This window comes from Colobus angolensis, unplaced genomic scaffold, assembly GCF_000951035.1.
Source record: "Colobus angolensis palliatus isolate OR3802 unplaced genomic scaffold, Cang.pa_1.0 Scaffold236, whole genome shotgun sequence".
NCBI classification, from domain to species: Eukaryota; Metazoa; Chordata; class Mammalia; order Primates; family Cercopithecidae; genus Colobus; species Colobus angolensis.
This window is the reverse complement of record NW_012115555.1, coordinates 484,437-502,270: the sequence shown is the minus strand read 5'-3', so window position 1 is coordinate 502,270 and position 17,834 is coordinate 484,437. Positions and strand designations below refer to the sequence as shown.

Sequence of the window (17,834 nt, the reverse complement as noted above, 5' to 3'; positions counted from 1 at the left end):
GATGCCTAATCCTTTCTCCAGGCGGACCGAGACAGTGCAGAAGCTGTGCCCAGGAGGGCAGCTCCCATTCCTGCTGTATGGCACTGAAGTGCACACAGACACCAACAAGATTGAGGAATTTCTGGAGGCAGTGCTGTGCCCTCCCAGGTATAGTGGCACTCAGAAAGTGGAGAGGTGGAGCAGGGAGATTCTGGGAAACAGACAGGTAGCAGAAATGGAAAACAGAGATGGTGGTGGGGCTGGGGCAGGGGAGGTAGCTGAGGTTCCTCCCAGGAAGACATCTTACCTCATTTTTCCCATTGGCTTTCAGGTACCCCAAGCTGGCAGCTCTGAACCCTGAGTCCAACACTGCTGGGCTGGACATATTTGCCAAATTTTCTGCCTACATCAAGAATTCAAACCCAGCACTCAATGATAGTGAGTCCTGTGGGTCAGAGGCCTGGGTCCTGGGAGGAATAGAGAGGACCCAGCGGGTAGGAGACATTAGGGGCACCTGGAAGTTCCGATATCAGGGAGATGAAGCAGATGTTGGTAAATTTCCCCCAGCTTCCCATTTTTGCTTTACCTCTGTATTTCCCTGCATTTTTATTGGCCAGGACTTTTAAGCCTTTCTCATTTGTTCCCTAGCCTCTTCTGCTCCACTGGGGACATTAGTTGTCTGCTGGCCTGTTTTCTGGCAGAATAGGGTTATGCTTAAGAACAATCATCACTTTAGATCCAGATTGCCTGAGTACAAATCCAACTAGCTGTATAATTTTGAGCAATCATTTCACCTCTAAGTCTATTTCCAGATCCACAAAATTAGGATAACAATTTCATATAAATAAGTTTTTTTTGTCGTGTTTTTTTTTTGGAGACAGAGTCTCACTCTGTCGTCCAGGCTGGAGTGCAGTGGCTCAGTCACCTCACTGCAACCTACGCCTGCCAGGTTCAAGCTATTCTCCTACCTCAGCCTCCTGAGTAGCTGGGATTACAGACGTGCATCACCACGCCCAGTTAATTTTTGTATTTTTAGTAGAGACGGGGTTTCACCATGTTGGCCAGGCTGGTCTTGAACTCCTGACCTCAGGTGATCCATCTGCCTCGGCCTCCCAAAATTCTGGGATTACAGGAGTGAGCAACTGCACCTGGCGATATAAATGAGTTTTTAAAATGTAAAGTGCTCGCTTTGGGAGGCCGAGGTGAGCGGATCACCTGAGGTTAGGAATTGGAGACTAGCCTGGCCAACATGACTGGTCTCTACTAAAAAAAAATACAAAAATTAGCCAGGTGTGGTGGCAGGCGCCTGTAATCCCAGCTACTCAGGAGGCTGAGGCAGGAGAATCATTTGAATCTGGGAGGCAGAGGTTGCAGTGAGCCAGGATCATGCCACTGCACTCCAGCCTGGGCAACGGACCAAGACTCCATCTAAAATAAAATAATATAAAGTAAAATAAAATAAAATGTAAAGTGTTTAGAATAACACATAGAAAAGTACATGAGTGTTAGCTATTATTATTTTGGACTCACCATTAGTATCCACCCGCAACGGGCCCTTTCGGACTATGTCAATCTTTTCCTGAAGTTCTAATCAATTCCCTCTCTTGCACAGATCTGGAGAAGGGACTCCTGAAAGCCCTGAAGGTTTTAGACAATTACTTAACATCCCCCCTCCCAGAAGAAGTGGATGAAACCAGTGCTGAAGATGAAGGTGTCTCTCAGAGGAAGTTTCTGGATGGCAACGAGCTCACCCTGGCTGACTGCAACCTGTTGCCAAAGTTACACATAGTACAGGTGTGTGGTTATTGCGGGAGGAGAGGATGACCACTGGGATGGCCCTTTAAGGAGCTCCTACATGGGCTTCCCCTGACAACCACTTTGAAGATGGCTTCTTTCTTATTGTGGTTTTCATAAATTGCTACCAATGGCAGACCCCACCTCAGTCCTTTGCAGCAGTCATTGCTGGCAAGACCACTGCTTGAGATAATTATATTCCATGATATAAGTCGTGGGTGCAAACAGACTACCAAAGAGGAATACATCCCAGTATTACTTTTGAAGAATGCTCTTCCTGTCTCGTTATCACTGCCAAATTCCCAGATTAGATAGAGCAGGCTTTTCCTGAAGTCAAAGCTTTAACTTTCTTTATAGCTTCAGTCTTCACTTCCTCTTGTGGAAGATCAAAACTGCTGGTTCCCATGTTTTTGTCATAGCCTCAAAGCTATGGTTTAGTTTGTGCAACATGGGCCTGACGTCAGTCTGCCACACAACTATGTAGTGAACATCCGTGTACTAAGCATTGAAAGATACACAAGTGTATGGTGACTGGGCCTTGTTCTCAAAGGGTTGAAATCTGAGACAATAAAATATTCATATGAAAGTTAAGAATATATGATGAAGTCAGATGGGCTGGGCACGGTGGCTTATGCCTATAATCCCAACACTTTGGGAGGCCAAGGCTGGTGGATCACCTGAGGTTAGGAGTTTGAGACCGGCCTGGCCAACATGGTGAAACCCCATCTCTACTAAAATTACAAAAATTATCCGCAGCAGGCACCTGTAATCACAGCTATTCGGGAGACTGAGACAGGAGAATCACTTGAACCTGAGAGGCGGAGGTTGCAGTGAGCCAAGATCATGCCATTGCACTCCAGCCTGGGTGACAGAGCAAGACTCTGTCTCAAAAAAAAGTCTGATGGGCCGGGCGCGGTGGCTCAAGCCTGTAATCCCAGCACTTTGGGAGGCCGAGAGGGGCGGATCATGAGGTCAGGAGATCGAGACCATCCTGGCTAACCTGGTGAAACCCCGTCTCTACTAAAAATACAAAAAACTAGCCGGGCGAGGTAGCGGGCGCCTGTAGTCCCAGCTACTCGGGAGGCTGAGGCAGGAGAATGGCATGAACCCAGGAGGCGGAGCTTGCAGTGAGCTGAGATCTGGCCACTGCACTCCAGCCTGGGTGACAGAGCGAGACTCCGTCTCAAAAAAAATAAAAAAGTCTGATGAAAAATAAGGACAAAAGTCACTTGTGTCAGTGCCTGAAGTGGTACAGGGGGAAAAAAGTCACTGTGGAAATTCAAGAGGAGAATTTTATGATATGTAAACTGTATCTCAGGTTTTAAAAACTCAGGAAAAGGCCGGGCGCAGTGGCTCAAACCTGTAATTCCAGCACTTTGGGAGGCCAAGACGGGCGGATCACGAGGTCAGGAGATCGAGACCATCCTGGCTAACACGGTGAAACCCCGTCTCTACTAAAAAATACAAAAAACTAGCCAGGCGAGATGGCGGGCGCCTGTAGTCCCAGCTACTCGGGAGACTGAGGCAGGAGAATGGCGTAAACCGGCGAGGCGGAGCTTGCAGTGAGCTGAGATCCGTCCACTGCACTCCAGCCTGGGCGACAGAGTGAGATTCTGTCTCAAAAAAAGAATAAAAATAAAATAAAATAAAAACTCAGGAAAAATGGCTGGTTATTAAAAGCCAGGATTTCAGTAAGTGAAAAGGAGGGCTAACAACGGTACAAGACAGTAAGCACTGAGTTGAGCTGGTTTTATCATGTCAGCCTGGGGAGAAGGGAAAGGCCAGCGTAGCAGCCAAGGTGGCTTCCCTGGGGCTAACGTGTTGGTCCCTCTCCTCTCCCCATCCTCAGGTGGTGTGTAAGAAGTACCGGGGATTCACCATCCCCGAGGTCTTCCGGGGAGTGCATCGGTACTTGAGCAATGCCTATGCGCGGGAAGAATTCGCTTCCACCTGTCCAGATGATGAGGAGATCGAGCTCGCCTATGAGCAAGTGGCCAAGGCCCTCAAATAAGCCCCTCCTGGGACTCCCTCAACCGCCTCCATTTTCTTCACAAAGGCCCTGGTGGTTTCCACATTGCTATCCAATGGACACACTCCAAAATGGCCAGTGGTCAGGGAATCCTGGATCACTTGTTCCAGGATGGTGTGGTGGAAGAGGGGATGAGGGAAAGAAATGGGGGGCCTGAGTGAGATTTTTATTGTGAGGTGGGATGGGTAGGACAACATATTTCAGTAATAAAATACAGAATAAAAATCAAGTGTTTTTACGCAATGGGGGTTTGAAGTGTGGGTGATATGGAATGAGGGGTGGGTCAGTGATCTTGAGCTCAGGGCAGAAGCCAGGAATTAAGAAGGGAAATGTTTGTGGTGGGGGCTATTTTTCGTGCCTGTCCGCCGTAGGCGCTGTTCTGAGGTGTACGAAGCATTTGCAGCCCCGCCGCCAGGGCCGGCCAGATCTGGGTGGGCCTGGGCAGCGCTCGCTGGGCGGCGCCAATTTCTGGCAAGGGGGACGCAGTCTGGGTGTAGTGGGCGCGGCTTAGCAGGGCGGAATGGGCGTAGCCCAAAGGAGCCCCGCCCCGTCCCGCTTAGACAATGCCCCGGAGCCGCCAGACCGTCGCGCCCCCGCCCCATCGTAGTATATGAGCTCGCCTACCCAAGGACCCCCTAAAAGCCAGAGCTCCCAGTCCCCGAGGCTTGAAGACGGGGACTCCCTTCTCCACCAACTCTGTCTTCGGGGGGTGGGGCCCCAGCCGAGATCACAGCGCGACAGGAGTGGGGGTGGCCGCTGGAGGTGAGTCTTGGGTGGGGGCCCTGAACCGTATGGGGGCCGGAGTTTGGGGGTGCTGGGCCCATGCCTGCACCGGACAGAGAGTATGGGGAGCCGGCATTTGGGTGCGGAGCTAGGCGGGGTGGACTTTGGGACACAGACCAGACGGGGAACCCGGTCCTGGAGCCGGGAGTAGCGCCAGCGCCCCGGAACCACGCCCCCTGTTTCCCCGCCCCTCGCATTTCGTTTTAGACCTCTCCCAGTCCTTTGGGACTCAGTCCGGTTTATACTAGGTCTTGCTAGGGGCAGCGTGACCGGCCAGGGCGGAGAGAGGATGCTTAACTCCTTAGGCTGGAACTCCTCCCTTCCTACCCACCTTTTTCCCTTCTCTTTCGGGTATTCAAGACTTCCATCCCCCAGCCCTTGACTCTCCAGCTTTCTCCTTCTGTCCCATAACCCCTGCGGGTCCCGGGCCGGACTTCAGGTCCCTACCGTAGCGAGCAGCTGAGGGTTAAGGGGGCGGGGCTACTGCATTTTTGGGGAGTGAGCGCATCCTAGTGGCTGCCAAGAGGGGCGCCCGACAGGGACCTCACGAAGCCCCCGAGCAGGGGCAACAGGTGTTTTGGAGATTAGACACCCTAGCCTTGTTCCTCAGGCTCCTCTTAAAGAATCTGACCCCTGAGGGTGCTGGGTAGAGTGGGGTCGACAGGAGCAGAAGGTCTGGAGGGGGTGGGGCGGAGTGGGAGGGACGCCCAGAGATGGCAGGAGGAAGACCTGGGCGCTCTTAACCACCCCCAACGCCCTTGTCTGCATGTGTCTTTCTCTGTCTCCTCCTTTTCTGTTTCTTCTCCCAGACAGGTGAAGAAACAAGAAAACTAAGAAATTCGAGCGGTTGGAGGGGGCTTCTGTGTGGATGGGATGGGGACGCCGGGGGAGGGGCTGGGCCGCTGCTCCCATGCCCTGATCCGGGGAGTCCCAGAGAGCCTGGCGTCGGGGGAAGATGCGGGGGCTGGCCTTCCGGCTCTGGATCTGGCCAAAGCCCAAAGGGAGCACGGGGTGCTGGGAGGTAAACTGAGGCAGCGACTGGGGCTACAGCTGCTAGAACTGCCACCTGAGGAGTCGTTGCCACTGGGACCGCTGCTTGGCGACACGGCCGTGATCCAAGGGGACACGGCCCTAATCACGCGACCCTGGAGCCCCGCTCGTAGGCCAGAGGTGAGCGCCACGGCGAGTGTGTAGTATGGGGAAGGGCAGGAGGAGCTGGATGTCGAGGCTTTGGGGAAGAATTGGGGACGGGGGTGTCACAGCTCCGTGCCTTCTTCTCCTATCCTAAGGTCGATGGAGTCCGCAAAGCCCTGCAAGACCTGGGGCTCCGAATTGTGGAAATAGGAGACGAGAACGCGACGCTGGATGGCACTGACGTTCTCTTCACCGGTGAGGCTGGTGGGCGGCACCCCTGGGTCTTGGCACAGGGAAGTAGAGTTTGGGAGACTCGGCCGTCTCGAGCCTTGTTTCCAACTCATTCCCGCCCTCAAACCTCCGCGGCCTCCCGGACTCAGGCCGGGAGTTTTTCGTAGGCCTCTCCAAATGGACCAATCACCGAGGAGCTGAGATCGTGGCGGACACGTTCAGGGTGCGGAGCGGGACCCGCCTAGGGAGGGAGGGGGGTGCAGGTGGGGGTCGGAAGGGCCTGAGAGCCCGCTGAGGAAATGAGAGGCACAGAGCAGCCTATGTTTGAGGATATCCCATCACCCCTCCCGCGCCCCTGAATACCTCCCCTCGCTCTCCCTAGGACTTCGCCGTCTCCACTGTGCCAGTCTCGGGTCCCTCACACCTGCGTGGTCTCTGCGGCATGGGGGGACCTCGCACTGTTGTGGCAGGCAGCAGCGAAGCTGCCCAAAAGGCTGTCCGGGTAAGGAGGGGGCGGGACCAAAGAAAGTGGGCGCGGTTCTGGGCCCGGGAGGCAGGGAGCTGGGAGGCTTAGGAAATTAGCCCCAACCCCTGCCCTCATTGGGCTGTCCATCTTATATGAAAGAACACACGAGCAAATAAGAAGTTACAACAGCGGGACTAGGAACAGGGGTGATTAATTTGCTCTTCCGGAGTTTCAGGAAACCCCAAAGGTGCACCTAAACTGTTACTCTAAGGATGGATAGGACAGATAAGGGGAGGGGCTGGGGAAGGTAGGGGGTTGAAAATAACTGCATGTGATTCCAAGGTGGAAATTAGCAAAGGTAACTAAAGTACTTAGTGTCTGACATACAGTAAGCTCTATGTGCTTGCTGTCATTATTATGCACAAATGTCAGTCTTTCCTTAGCCCTTAGTGGTGGTTGAGCAGGCGGACTCAGCTGTGGAGAGGTTCTGAGACTGCAACACTTCCTTTTTCCCCCAGGCAATGGCAGTGCTGACTGATCACCCATATGCTTCCCTGACCCTCCCAGATGACGCAGCTGCTGACTGTCTCTTTCTTCGTTCTGGGTTGCCTGGTGTGCCCCCTTTCCTCCTGCACCGTGGAGGTGGGGATCTGCCCAACAGCCAGGAGGTGAGGGAGGGCAGGAACTCCAACACCAAGCACCATCAGAGAAAGGAGTTTCAGGCTTTCCTAGTGAGAGGAAGGGTACCTTCTCTAGAATCCTGGGTGGGGCCACTCTGAGCTGGCTGGAAGAGTGGCCTGGCTCAGCCTGAGGTCTCACTACCCTCTCCCCACTCCATGTCCTCCCTGTGCAGGCACTGCAGAAGCTCTCTGATGTCACCCTGGTACCTGTGTCCTGCTCAGAACTGGAGAAGGCTGGCGCCGGGCTCAGCTCCCTCTGCTTGGTGCTCAGCACACGCCCCCACAGCTGAGGGCCTGGCCTTGGGGTACTGCTGGCCAGGAGTAGGATAGTATAGAGAGTAGAAGGGGAAGTAGGGTTAGATAGAGAATGCTGAGTAGGCAGTAGTTGGGAGAGAATCTCAATATGAAGGGAGGGCAGAGTGTAGGGAAAAGGATAGGGTCCACTGGGTGAGTCCTCCCTCTCACAACCAATAAAATAGAATTGACCTTTTAGACTGGGCTGTGACTGGTGTCTTACTGGGGCAAAGGGATAAGGCAGGGCTGAAACCTGAGGTTGGGGTCAGTGCAGGGAAGAAGGCCTCTCATTCAAAAAACTTGTTAGGTACTTACCAAGTCATTGCCCAACATGTCATAGGAACTTGTGCAAAAGATGGACAAGATAGAATTTCTATCATGGGAAGTGTGTCCAGGGCAGAAAAAACAGTGTACGGATGGATTGCTCACTGAATTTATCTAACAGTCAGATGATTCAGAGACTGGTAGATTACCAGTCCACCCCTATTTTATAAAGAAAAAGAAATGACACTTCCAGGGACATTCATTTTTCATTCATTCATTTACTGAGGCTTACTAATGATATCAAAAGGGTCAGTCTCCTGATGGTGGGGAGCTCACAGTACATGCAAATTTCTTACAAATTGAAATACAGGTTGTGATGTGATGGAACAATTTACAGAAGGCTGTTTCTACGAGGGAAATAAAGGGGGTGTGCCCTAGGGCATCAAAGTATATACAAGGAGTGGGCAAGGAGAGTCAGCTTCCCAGAGAAGGCCACACTTGAACTGAGGATAAATAAGAATTAGCCAGGCAGGTAGTGTGGAGGAGGGAAAGCGGTACTACAGAAAGAAGGAATTGCACTGGGCAAAGACATTTTGGGGCTAGGGAGAATTCTCTTAAGGCTGACATTTTCTAACATGTGCATGTGGAGTGACAGAGATAAGCCTGGAGAGTAGACAAAGTGCTGTAGTATGTTGTATCCAAAGCCAAGGCATGTGGACACAGAGCTGAAGCTAAGGAGAGTACTTCGGTTCTGTAATAAGAGCTGTCAGAAGCAGTTATCTCTTGAGTAGCATCTCTCTGACTTCAGGGAGGAAAGCAAGGGTAGGAGGATGAGGTGGGGCTATGGGTAATCCAGGAAGGAAGTGAGGAGAGTACATTTACTTGGCAGTGCTGGGCATGGAATAGAGTGTGGGTTTGACAGTGATGTTAAGATACAAAGACTGGACTTCATGGCTCACTGTGTGGGAGTAAGAGAGGAAGGAGGTCTGTGTGACTCCCAGTTTCTGGGTTGGGCAACTGTGTTGTTAAAGAGAATGCAGAAGAGAATTAAGTGAGCAGCTTCAGAGATGACAATGAGTTGGGTTTGACATTCGGAGTGCAAAATGCTTGAGGTCAGTCAGGCAGAATGTCTAAGGGGAAGTTTGTTAATCCCAAATCTGAGATCTGAGCCAGACAGAGTTCTGGGTGTCATTTGCAGATGTGGGAGCTGAGGACTGACTGTGGATGAGAGTGTCCCAGAAGAACAGAAAGGGACAAAGCTAGAATGATGGGGAATACTGTAGGGATATGGAGCAAGGAAGAGGAGTCCAAAAAGAAAACACCAGCAACAAAGTAAAATAGAGCTTAAAGAATGGAGTAATCAGGCCGGGCGCTGTGGCTCACACCTGTAATCCCAGCACTTTGGGAGGCCGAGGCGGGCGGATCATGAGGTCAGGAGATCAAGACCATCCTGGCTAACACAGTGAAACCCCGTCTCTACCAGAAATACAAAAAATTAGCTGGGCGTGTTGGCAGGTGCCTGTAGTCCCAGCTACTCAGGAGGCAGAGGCAGGAGAATGGCGTGAACCCGGGAAGCGGAGCTTGCAGTGAGCCAAGATCGCGCCACTGCACTCCAGCCTGGGCAACAGAGCGAGACTCTATCTCCAAAAAAAAAAAAAAAGGAATGGAGTAATCAGAGACCAAACCAGATCAATGCTAAAAATGTCTACTGGGTGTGGCTATTAGGACATTACTGGCAATCTTATGGAGAGCAGATAAGCAATTTCAATAGATGAGCAGTGGGGATAAAGTGAAGGAGAAGAAAATGGAAGAGGCAGGTGTATGCCCCTGGTTCCAAAGCTTGACTGTGAAGGGAAGGGAAGAGATAAGGCAACTGTCTGGGACTTTTGATGTCATGAGATAGGAGCTAGGGCTTGATTGGATATAGAGAGGACACCGGTGGTGAGGGAGACATGGAGGTTATAGGAGAGGTGTGATTAAGTTTAGGAGTAAGATCAGTGGCAGAGACAGCCTAGAGCCCAGGTCTCCCGATTCCCAGTCTAGCACTTATTTCTATACCATGGTGCCTTCCTCTTCCAGGTGAGGGACCAAGGAGGGGAGAGGGATTATGGGTAGCTGGGATCCCCTAGCTTGGGAGGTTTGGAGTAAGGGCTCCCCTTCAAACTACAACTGCATAGATGGTAGAGGCATCAGCAGGGTCCACTGTGGACAGCCGGCGGGGCCTGCTGAGGGCTAGATGGTCCAGATCCGCATAGAGCAGGCTCTGGAGGAGGAAGGGGAGGAAGACAAGATGGTCTCCACAGTCTTCCTTGGGGTTCAGGCCTTTTTTTTTTTTTTTTTGGTCCATTTTCCTCAGAGATTCTGGCCATCCCCTTCCCACCCCCATGCCCTTACCGGTTCCTGGTCCAGGTCCCCTGGAATCTTGGGCTCTTCCTCCTTTACTGGCCTCTGGGGCTCGGTTTTCACAAGTGGAGCTATGTGGAGGGGACAGAGCTGAAGGATGGAGAGAAGGTGACCAACGTGTCTGTTCCCAGCAAGGGCTCAGACTCAGGAATTGAGGGGTGGGGAGTGGGTGTGTAGGAGAAAGAAAACGGGGTGGAGTTAGTCTCACCAAATCTAGGGAGTGGTCGAATCGGTTGCGGAGGCAGGCGCCTGTAAGGGACACATGAGTCTTTGAGAGCCACCAGTCTTGTCTCACTGGTTCTCCTGGGACTCAGGCCGCGCCAAGGACAGTCCAGCAACTTGAAGGCTCAGACGGAAACAACTTAGACTCTACCCCCACTGACAGTCCAGTCCAGGCTCTGACTCTGCTGCACTTCCAGCTCATCTCCTCTGGCTGGGCTCTATTCACCAGCCAGCTGCCTCGCTCCCACCTTTGACCTCTCCCATTCTTCGCCAAGACAGAACCAGAGCTCTAGGTCTAGCTCTTTCTTTTACCAAGGTTCTGGTCCTGCCCTTTCCACCTCTAGTCACTCCCATTTAACCAGGCCGGGTCCCTCCTGCTCACCTGTGCAGCCACCAGACCAGGCCCAAAGCTCCCAGTCCCAGCACCAGTCCAGCGCCCAGCAGCGGGATCAGGAGCTGGGGATACACGGACCCTGGGGGAAAGGCATGGAGGCGAGGGATGCTGAGGTCAGGGATATGACAAGAGAGAGCCAGCTCTCCCGCTCAAGAACCCCCAGCCAAGGCCCTCTTCCGTCCTCTTCCCTCCTCCGGGTATGTGTCAGAGTTAAGTACCCTTGTGCGCACAGGCCTGGACCTACCATGGGTAGGCCCGGGAGCCTTGCAATAGGTCCTGTCCCCCAGCACATGAAGCACTGTACGGCTCTCGTCCTCGTGGCGGCCCTTGCAGAAAAAGGTGCCCGAGTCCCCAGCGCTCAAGAGGAGCTCCAGCCGCCGGATACCGGAGTCCAGGGAGCGAAGGCGGCCTACAAAAGGCTGGAGGGGAGGCACGGTGGGGGTCCCGCTCGAAGAGGCCCACAGGATCGGTCGGCGTCCTTTGGAGAGGCCCTTGCAGGCCGGAAAGCTGGGCGCCCAGACCCAGCGGATGGGGTGAGAGACTCCTGCGCAAGAGAGATTCACCCGGTCCCCAGGGCGGCCGTCCAGAGAAGCTAGGAGAGGCCGGAGGCTGTGGTTAGGGCCGGTCCATAGGGCAAGACGACCCCCCATCCCGTCTCCTTTTTCTCTTCTCTCTTTTGCACTCCAGCCATCCTGGATCTTCCCACACACAACCCACCCTACTAGGCGGCCCCTTTCTTACTTCAGCCCCTCTGCATCTATCACAACTCTCCCAGGGATCGCTTACCCCCTTGGTTCCCTTGGGCCCTCGAGAGCAGCAGCGGTAGCAGCTGCAGAAACACAGCCATGGTTGGGATGTGGTGAGGAGAAGCTGCCAGCGAATCAGCGGCGTGGGGCGGGTTGCGGGGGACCGGAGGGAAGTTGGGGGTGAGGAGAACGGAGGGGCTGGGGGGCTCCGATAAGAGAGGGGGCGGGGCCACCAACTGCCCAGATCCCTTTGGGAATCCTCGCAGGCAAACTCAGAGTTCTCAGATGGTGCTCACTTAATATGTGTGCTCGGGCCATTTACACAAATGCTTTTACCTGCTTAACTTTTCAGGCGCGCCTGTAATCCCAGCTATTTAGGAGGCTGAGGAGGGAGGATTGCTTGAGCTCAGGAGGTCCAGGTTGCAGTGAACTGTGATCAGGCCATTGCACTCCAGCCTGGGCGACACAGCCAGCCAGACCCTGTCTCAAAAACAACAACAACAACAAAAATCCCTATTTTGTAGGGTATTGTGATAACGAAATAAAGTAATGCATATAAACTGCTTAGAATACATAGGATCACTATGTAAGTACTTGCCATTATTATTACTATTTCTATTCTTTTTTTTTTTTTTTTTTGAGACAGAGTCTCGCTCTGTTGCTAGGCTGGAGTGCAGTCTCGACTCACTGCAACCTCTGCCTCCTGGATTCAAGTGATTCTCCTGCCTCAGCCTCCCGAGTAGCTGGGACTACAGGCGCACGCCACCACATCCAACTAATTTTTGTATTTTTAGTAGAGACAGGGTTTCACCATGTTGGCCAGGATGGTCTTGATCTCTTGACGTTGTGATCCACCCGCCTCGGCCTCCCAAAGTGCTGAGATTGCTGGCGTGAGCCACCACCCCCAGCCTACTATTTGTATTCTTATTTTAGCTTCTACCTCAACTCTCTGTGCCCATGCTATTCCTCCTGCCTTGGTGCCCTGCCCAAGTTGGCAGGTTTTGATTGGGGAGGTGCTTTGGAGCAGGTGCACACAGCCACACCTAGGACAATTGCTGCTGCTGGACTGGAGCAACAAGGCCACACCAAGTGCAAGTGGAGCTGAGGTGACATCCTGAGAACCTTCATGGGAGCCTGAGGCAGCCCCTACTTAGCAGACCTGTGGTGGCTCCCCTAGATGAGTAGCCCCAGCCCCTGCCTCTGCTGCTATGGCGTCACAGAAGCCATGAGTGAGTCACTGATGGCTGAGCAGGCATTGGAAAGACCGAGTGGGACCTGAATGGAGATTAATTTGACCCATTCCATCCCCAATTTCCACCAGCATGTCCCTATCAATGTCCAGCAGGGACCCAGGGACCCAAATTCAGCAATTAATTTGGGCCTCATCCTTTTGTCCATTTCCCAGGAACCAGCAGAAGCTACCACCATGGACACTGTAAATCACAGAGGCCTTTGATGATGCTCCTTCAGAGGACTCAGCAGCAGGACTGTTAGCTGGGGGCCGGGAAGGGCATCTTGGCCTGAAGCCAAGAACCACAATGGCATTGGCCACTAGTGGCACCTGCCCTCCCCCATCCCTCTCTCCCATCCCTACTTCCCACTCTGTCCTGCTCAGTGCCTCCCCACCCCTTGTCTTTTCTCTGGTCAGCTGTGTAGTAAGTGGGAAGGGAGGGGCTATCAGAGGCAGTGAAGGGAGGAGCCTTTGGGTTTATAAGTTCCAAAAAGGCCACTCAACTCCCAGAGCTGGATCCTTGAAAATCTACTTTGTCAGCTGCCGTGGTTGCCACCATTCTCAGGACCCTCGCCATGAAAGCCCTTCTGCTGCTCACCCTGTCTGCTCTGCTCTGCTGGGTCTCAGGTGAGCATCTGGGGGCCCCAAGGACCTGGTTTGCCTGGTCAGGACCTTTACACCCTGCTCTATCCACTTTCCTGCCCTACCCACCACTCGGGATCCCAACACCCCCAGCCCCAACTGGCTCAGCTCTCCTGTGCCACCAAGACCAGGCTTCCCTATGACAGCCTCCTTGCTCTGTTTCTCAAAATGCCAGGTCTCCATCCATCCTCCCCACCTCCAAGACAGACCCATTTCTCTCACCTGCCAGGGCTCTGGGTCCCCTGTTCCCCACTCCAAGGTGTCCCCTCTTTGGAAACTCTGGTATCCAGTTCCCCAATCAGCCCCACTTCAACATGCAGCTCTCCAGAATCTAGCTTACCTGCCTTCTCCTTTATCTGCTGTGCTCAGTAAGGTGTCCTCTCAAAGACCTAGGCATCCAGTCCCAGGCTCCTTTTGTAGCCCACCCTCCCCATCTACTCCATCAGGGACTCAGATGTTCAGTCCCTCAGCCATGGCCTTTCCTAGATAACCCCTACTCCCCTCCTGGGTTGCATACCCACCCCCCTACCAGGGATACAAGCTTTCTAAATGGTTGCAGTGACATCTAAGAGCCTCCATGGAGACAGAGCATTTTCGTGAACCTTCTGAAGAGGGGACACCTGGGCCACTCACCTCCAGGGTGAGGTGGATTTCACTGAGGTGCACTTACCAGGCTCCTCCACCCTTGGACCCTGCGTCACCAAACTTGCCTGCCCAAACCTTGAATTAACTGAAGCAGGAACTTTGGGGTGCCGCCTTCTGTATCCACCCTCTCCATTTTGATAAGGTGCTAAGATGGAATCTGGTGATCTGTCTCTCAGGTATCATTCCTTTCTGCTGAAGAGCTACTGGGGTGAGAGGATTCTATTCAGATCTGGTTCCTCTTCCCACACTCTTGCCGGCTCCAGGAGGTGAAGAGTAAATTGTAAATTGCTAAAGCTGGCCACAAATGGCTTTCTCGCCAACCTCAAGTTCCAAGATATTTCTGACAGTGTTGTAACTGTCATGATTTTCATTTTTATTATTTCTTCTTCTTTTAAGTTTCCATCTCCTCCTTCACCACCCACATTCTTTCCCCCTGGTATCTTCTTCACACTCCATCTATCTCCAGCCCCATGTTTTTGTTCATAGCTCTGTCCCTCTTGACTCATCTCCAAACGGGGTGGAGTGAAGGAAGATATGTAGGGCGTGGGTCTTTCACAAAGCAACAACTCTACCCTTACCTGCCACCTACTTTCCATTTTCCCTGCATCACTCACCTGCTCCGTGCTTACTAGACCAAACAGCCAAACAGGTTGGGGAGCACCTACGTGATGGGCTCTTCTCCACCCTCCACCCCCGCCCCCAGCTCAGCTTATCCCCAGGTAAGTCAGAGACCTCCTCAGCCTGACTTGTGTCTTCCCAGCTGACATTCGCTGTCACTCCTGCTACAAGGTCCCTGTGCTGGGCTGTGTGGACCGGCAGTCCTGTCGCCTGGAGCCAGGACAGCAATGCCTGACAACACATGCATACCTTGGTAACATCCCCTTCCTTAGTGGGGAGAGCAGGGAGGTGGGAGACTCTATGGCCAGGATTGAGGCCCAAATGGGGCTAAGACTGAGACAGAGAAGCAGAGGGTTATAGCAATGATAATATTTGGCCAAAGATGATTGTGTGCAACATTCTATGTCTTTGCATGTCTTTTTTTCAATTAGTGTTCACGACAACCCTGTGATGTGGTTGCTATTATTATATTGAGAAAACGGCCTCAAAAAGAGACAGTAACACAGCCGGGCATGGTGGCTCATGCCTGTAATCCCAGTACTTTGGGAGGCCAAAGCAGGTGGATCACTTGAGGTCAGGAGTTCAAGACCAGCCTGGCCAACATGGTGAAACCCCATTTCTACTAAAAATACAAAAATTAGCCAGGCATGGTGGTGGGCACCTGTAATCCCAGCTACTTGGGAAGCTGAGGCAGGAGAATTGCTTGAACCCGGGAGGCGGAGGTTGCAGTGAGCTGAGATGGCATCACTGCCCTCCAGCCTGGGTGAGAATAAGACTCTGTCTTGAAAAAAAAAAAAAGAGAGAGAGAGAGAGTAACAGGTCCAAGGCCTTATGGCCAGCAAGTGATAGAACCAGGACTGGGGGAGTGGTGGGTAAGGACATGCAGGAGGAAGATCAGACTGAGAAAAGAGAAGGGGAGGGCCAGGGACAGAGTTGGGAGGGAAGGAAGCCTAGGTGGGTGGATGGGGTGGGGAGGTGGACACAGGCATGCCAGGTGTCCATCCTAGCTGATTCCCTGCCCATTCCCACCCCTAGGTAAGATGTGGGTTTTCTCCAATCTGCGCTGTGGCACACCAGAAGAGCCCTGTCGGGAGGCCTTCAACCAAACCAACCGCAAGCTGGGCCTGACATATAACACCACCTGCTGCAACAAGGACAACTGCAACAGTGCAGGCCCCCGGCCCACTCCAGCCCTGGGCCTTGTCTTCCTTACCTCCTTGGCTGGCCTTGGCCTCTGGCTGCTGCACTGAGACTCATTCCATTGGCTGTCCCTCCTCCCACCTGCCTTGGCCTGAGCCTCTCACCCTGTGTCTCCGTATCCCCTGGTTTTACAGAATGGTCTCTCCCTAGCTCCCATTTCTTTAATTAAACACTGTTCCGAGAGGTCTCCTCATCCATCCTTCCCACCTCACACCCTTCACTGCTTTTTCCGGGTCCCTTCCCACTTCCTTCCAGGGCCTCCCCATTAGCTCCTAGAAGGGCTCCCCACTTTGCTTCCTACACTCTACTGTCCCCTTCTTGAGAAGAGATTGGGATCTGGGTCTGAAATGGGGCTTCTGTCTTGTCTCCAGTGAAGGCTCCCACAAGGACCTGATGACCTCACTGTATAGGTTCCCATACGTACCCCATCCCCCATACTGACCTCTTTCCGTTTTGAGTAATAAATGTCTGAGTCTGATAAAATGCACGTTTATTATCAGAAGACCTAAGGGTCAGGTCACCTCCCAGGAAATAATACTCTCAATCTCCCACCCTTACACAGGAATCCTTCAGGGAGGTTCCCTGAGAGGCTGGGCTAGGGCAAATGGAGAAACAGGTTTTTCAGGTCTTCATCCTCCCTTCCAGTGTCTCCAGGTGGCACACAACAACTCATATCCCAAATTTAGGCCACACCCCTGATGTATTGCCAAGAAGAAGGTGCAGCCTGGCTTGAGGGCTCTCCAGAAAGGATAGGAGAGGCACATGGGGATGGGGCCCGAGACCCTGTTTCTTCAGTTTCTCTCAGGTTAGAGTCAGAAGCCTCACCTGACCTGGTTAGTAAGTAGGGCACCAAGCAGTTTTTACCTATCACAGTTTTTACATTTCTTTTCTCAATTCAAAATAGTCTCATTGGGAGCCAAGATGCAAATGGGAGAAAGGGGAGCAAACCCAGACTCAGGCTCACAAAACCCTGGCAACCCCACTCAGTGAATCTCCTTGCTAAGGAAGATTCAACCTAGCAACAGGATCCAGGAGCCACAGAAGGCAGAGAAGCCATTGTCCTTTGGGGTTTAGTTGGTTAAGGAGTGCACCACTGTAATTAAGCCCGCTGTTGCTTGGTAACCCCCAAACTAGAACCTGGATGCCCCATATTACCCTTATTTAAGTCCTCCCATCAACCAAAGATAGATGCAGTTTTCCAGTCAGCTGTAGAGTGGTGCATAGATTTTAATGACTCACAGAAGGATGCCTGTCTTCTCACATTAGATGTTCGGATGTCCCTTGTTCCCTTGCTCCCTTGCTCCTTTCTCTACTCCTACTCCCACTACCCGCTCCACAGTCCTGGTAAGAGACAGGTCAGGGTGGTAGCTGCTGCAGCCAAAATGCATGCAGGGGCCACGTGGCTTGCCACGGCGCTGTTGCACAGGTCTCCCAGGTAGCAGTCCCTGTGGGCTGGATAAGTCACGTCTCCCACCGACTCTGTCTCCATTTGATTGCAATGATGGGCTGCAACGCAGGCTGGATGTTGATGAATCAAGGTCACTGGGGCTGAGAGAGAGAATGAAACTGGGGTGTTGGACTCCTGGCTTCAGGACTTGCCTTCTGGGGCAGAGCAGATGTGATTTCAAGGAGCCCAAAGGGATTTTCAGCCCCCTCAAAAAACACCTCCCTGAAACCAAGTGATCAAAGTTAATGCATTGACATTGTAAACTCCTGATGTGATGCAGTGAGAAGGACACAACGTCACTTCTGCAGTATTCTTGCTTAAAATGCATGACCTCAATCTCATCATGGCAAATATCAGATAAATATAAATTGAGGGACATTCTATAAAATAATTTTTATTATATCAAGTATATGTAAATTTTTTTTTTTTTTTGAGATGGGATTACGCCTGTAATCCCAGCACTTTGGGAGGCCAAGGCAGGTGGATAACCTGAGGTCCGGAGTTTGAGACCAGCCTGACCAACATGTTAGATTACAGGCGTGAGCCACTGTATCCGGCATGTAAATTTTTTAAAAAATCTAAAAATGGGCCGGGCGCGGTGGCTCAAGCCTGTAATCCCAGCACTTTGGGAG

General features: G+C 52.5%; 5 protein-coding genes across 15 annotated transcripts in view; 3 read left to right on the top strand and 2 right to left on the bottom strand.

The window, feature by feature from the left end:
* Nucleotides 1-17,834, top strand: part of CLIC1 (chloride intracellular channel 1) — a 30,059-nt gene that overhangs the window by 5,736 nt on the left and 6,489 nt on the right. For 2 of the 5 annotated variants that reach the window (XM_011944715.1, XM_011944714.1), the window contains 4 exons: nucleotides 22-147; nucleotides 311-417; nucleotides 1,592-1,773; nucleotides 3,623-4,045. In XM_011944715.1, the coding sequence (XP_011800105.1) occupies nucleotides 22-147; nucleotides 311-417; nucleotides 1,592-1,773; nucleotides 3,623-3,784 (577 nt within the window). In that variant the 3' untranslated portion in view covers nucleotides 3,785-4,045. Of the gene's footprint in view, nucleotides 1-21; nucleotides 148-310; nucleotides 418-1,591; nucleotides 1,781-2,130; nucleotides 2,136-3,622; nucleotides 4,046-8,462; nucleotides 8,477-17,834 lie in introns of those variants that run through there. The other 3 variants (XR_001002081.1, XM_011944716.1, XM_011944717.1) reach the window with 3 other exon arrangements.
* Nucleotides 4,009-7,588, top strand: DDAH2 (dimethylarginine dimethylaminohydrolase 2). Of its 2 annotated transcripts, none has more exons than XM_011944718.1 (7): nucleotides 4,009-4,564; nucleotides 5,395-5,755; nucleotides 5,875-5,974; nucleotides 6,100-6,173; nucleotides 6,333-6,452; nucleotides 6,935-7,084; nucleotides 7,270-7,588. In XM_011944718.1, exons 2-7 carry the CDS (start codon nucleotides 5,459-5,461, stop codon nucleotides 7,384-7,386), a joined length of 858 nt encoding a protein of 285 aa, XP_011800108.1. In that variant the 5' UTR covers nucleotides 4,009-4,564; nucleotides 5,395-5,458; the 3' UTR covers nucleotides 7,387-7,588. The 2 variants fall into 2 exon arrangements, with proteins under 2 accessions (XP_011800108.1, XP_011800109.1); XM_011944719.1 differs by lacking the exon at nucleotides 4,009-4,564 and adding an exon at nucleotides 5,118-5,258.
* Nucleotides 9,706-11,528, bottom strand: LOC105513747 (chromosome unknown open reading frame, human C6orf25). Of its 5 annotated transcripts, none has more exons than XM_011944720.1 (6): nucleotides 11,460-11,524; nucleotides 10,918-11,265; nucleotides 10,662-10,752; nucleotides 10,266-10,306; nucleotides 10,049-10,128; nucleotides 9,706-9,917 (listed from the first exon to the last, which is right to left on the bottom strand). In XM_011944720.1, exons 1-6 carry the CDS (start codon nucleotides 11,518-11,520, stop codon nucleotides 9,813-9,815), a joined length of 726 nt encoding a protein of 241 aa, XP_011800110.1. In that variant the 5' UTR covers nucleotides 11,521-11,524; the 3' UTR covers nucleotides 9,706-9,812. The 5 variants fall into 5 exon arrangements, with proteins under 5 accessions (XP_011800110.1, XP_011800111.1, XP_011800112.1 ...); XM_011944721.1 differs by having other exon boundaries at nucleotides 9,745-9,917; nucleotides 10,049-10,147; XM_011944722.1 differs by lacking the exon at nucleotides 10,662-10,752 and having other exon boundaries at nucleotides 9,813-9,917; nucleotides 10,049-10,147; nucleotides 11,460-11,528.
* LY6G6C (lymphocyte antigen 6 complex, locus G6C) lies at nucleotides 13,060-16,233 on the top strand. Its single transcript, XM_011944725.1, has 3 exons — nucleotides 13,060-13,277; nucleotides 14,698-14,808; nucleotides 15,591-16,233. The coding sequence occupies exons 1-3, from the start codon at nucleotides 13,226-13,228 to the stop codon at nucleotides 15,803-15,805; spliced, it is 378 nt and encodes a 125-aa protein (XP_011800115.1). The 5' UTR covers nucleotides 13,060-13,225; the 3' UTR covers nucleotides 15,806-16,233.
* LY6G6D (lymphocyte antigen 6 complex, locus G6D) overlaps nucleotides 16,965-17,834 on the bottom strand; it is a 2,856-nt gene continuing 1,986 nt past the window's right edge. The window contains exon 3 of one of the 2 annotated variants that reach the window (XM_011944727.1): nucleotides 16,965-17,424. In XM_011944727.1, the coding sequence (XP_011800117.1) occupies nucleotides 17,018-17,424 (407 nt within the window). In that variant the 3' untranslated portion in view covers nucleotides 16,965-17,017. The remainder of the gene's footprint in view (nucleotides 17,425-17,834) is intronic. The other variant, XM_011944728.1, reaches the window with a different exon arrangement.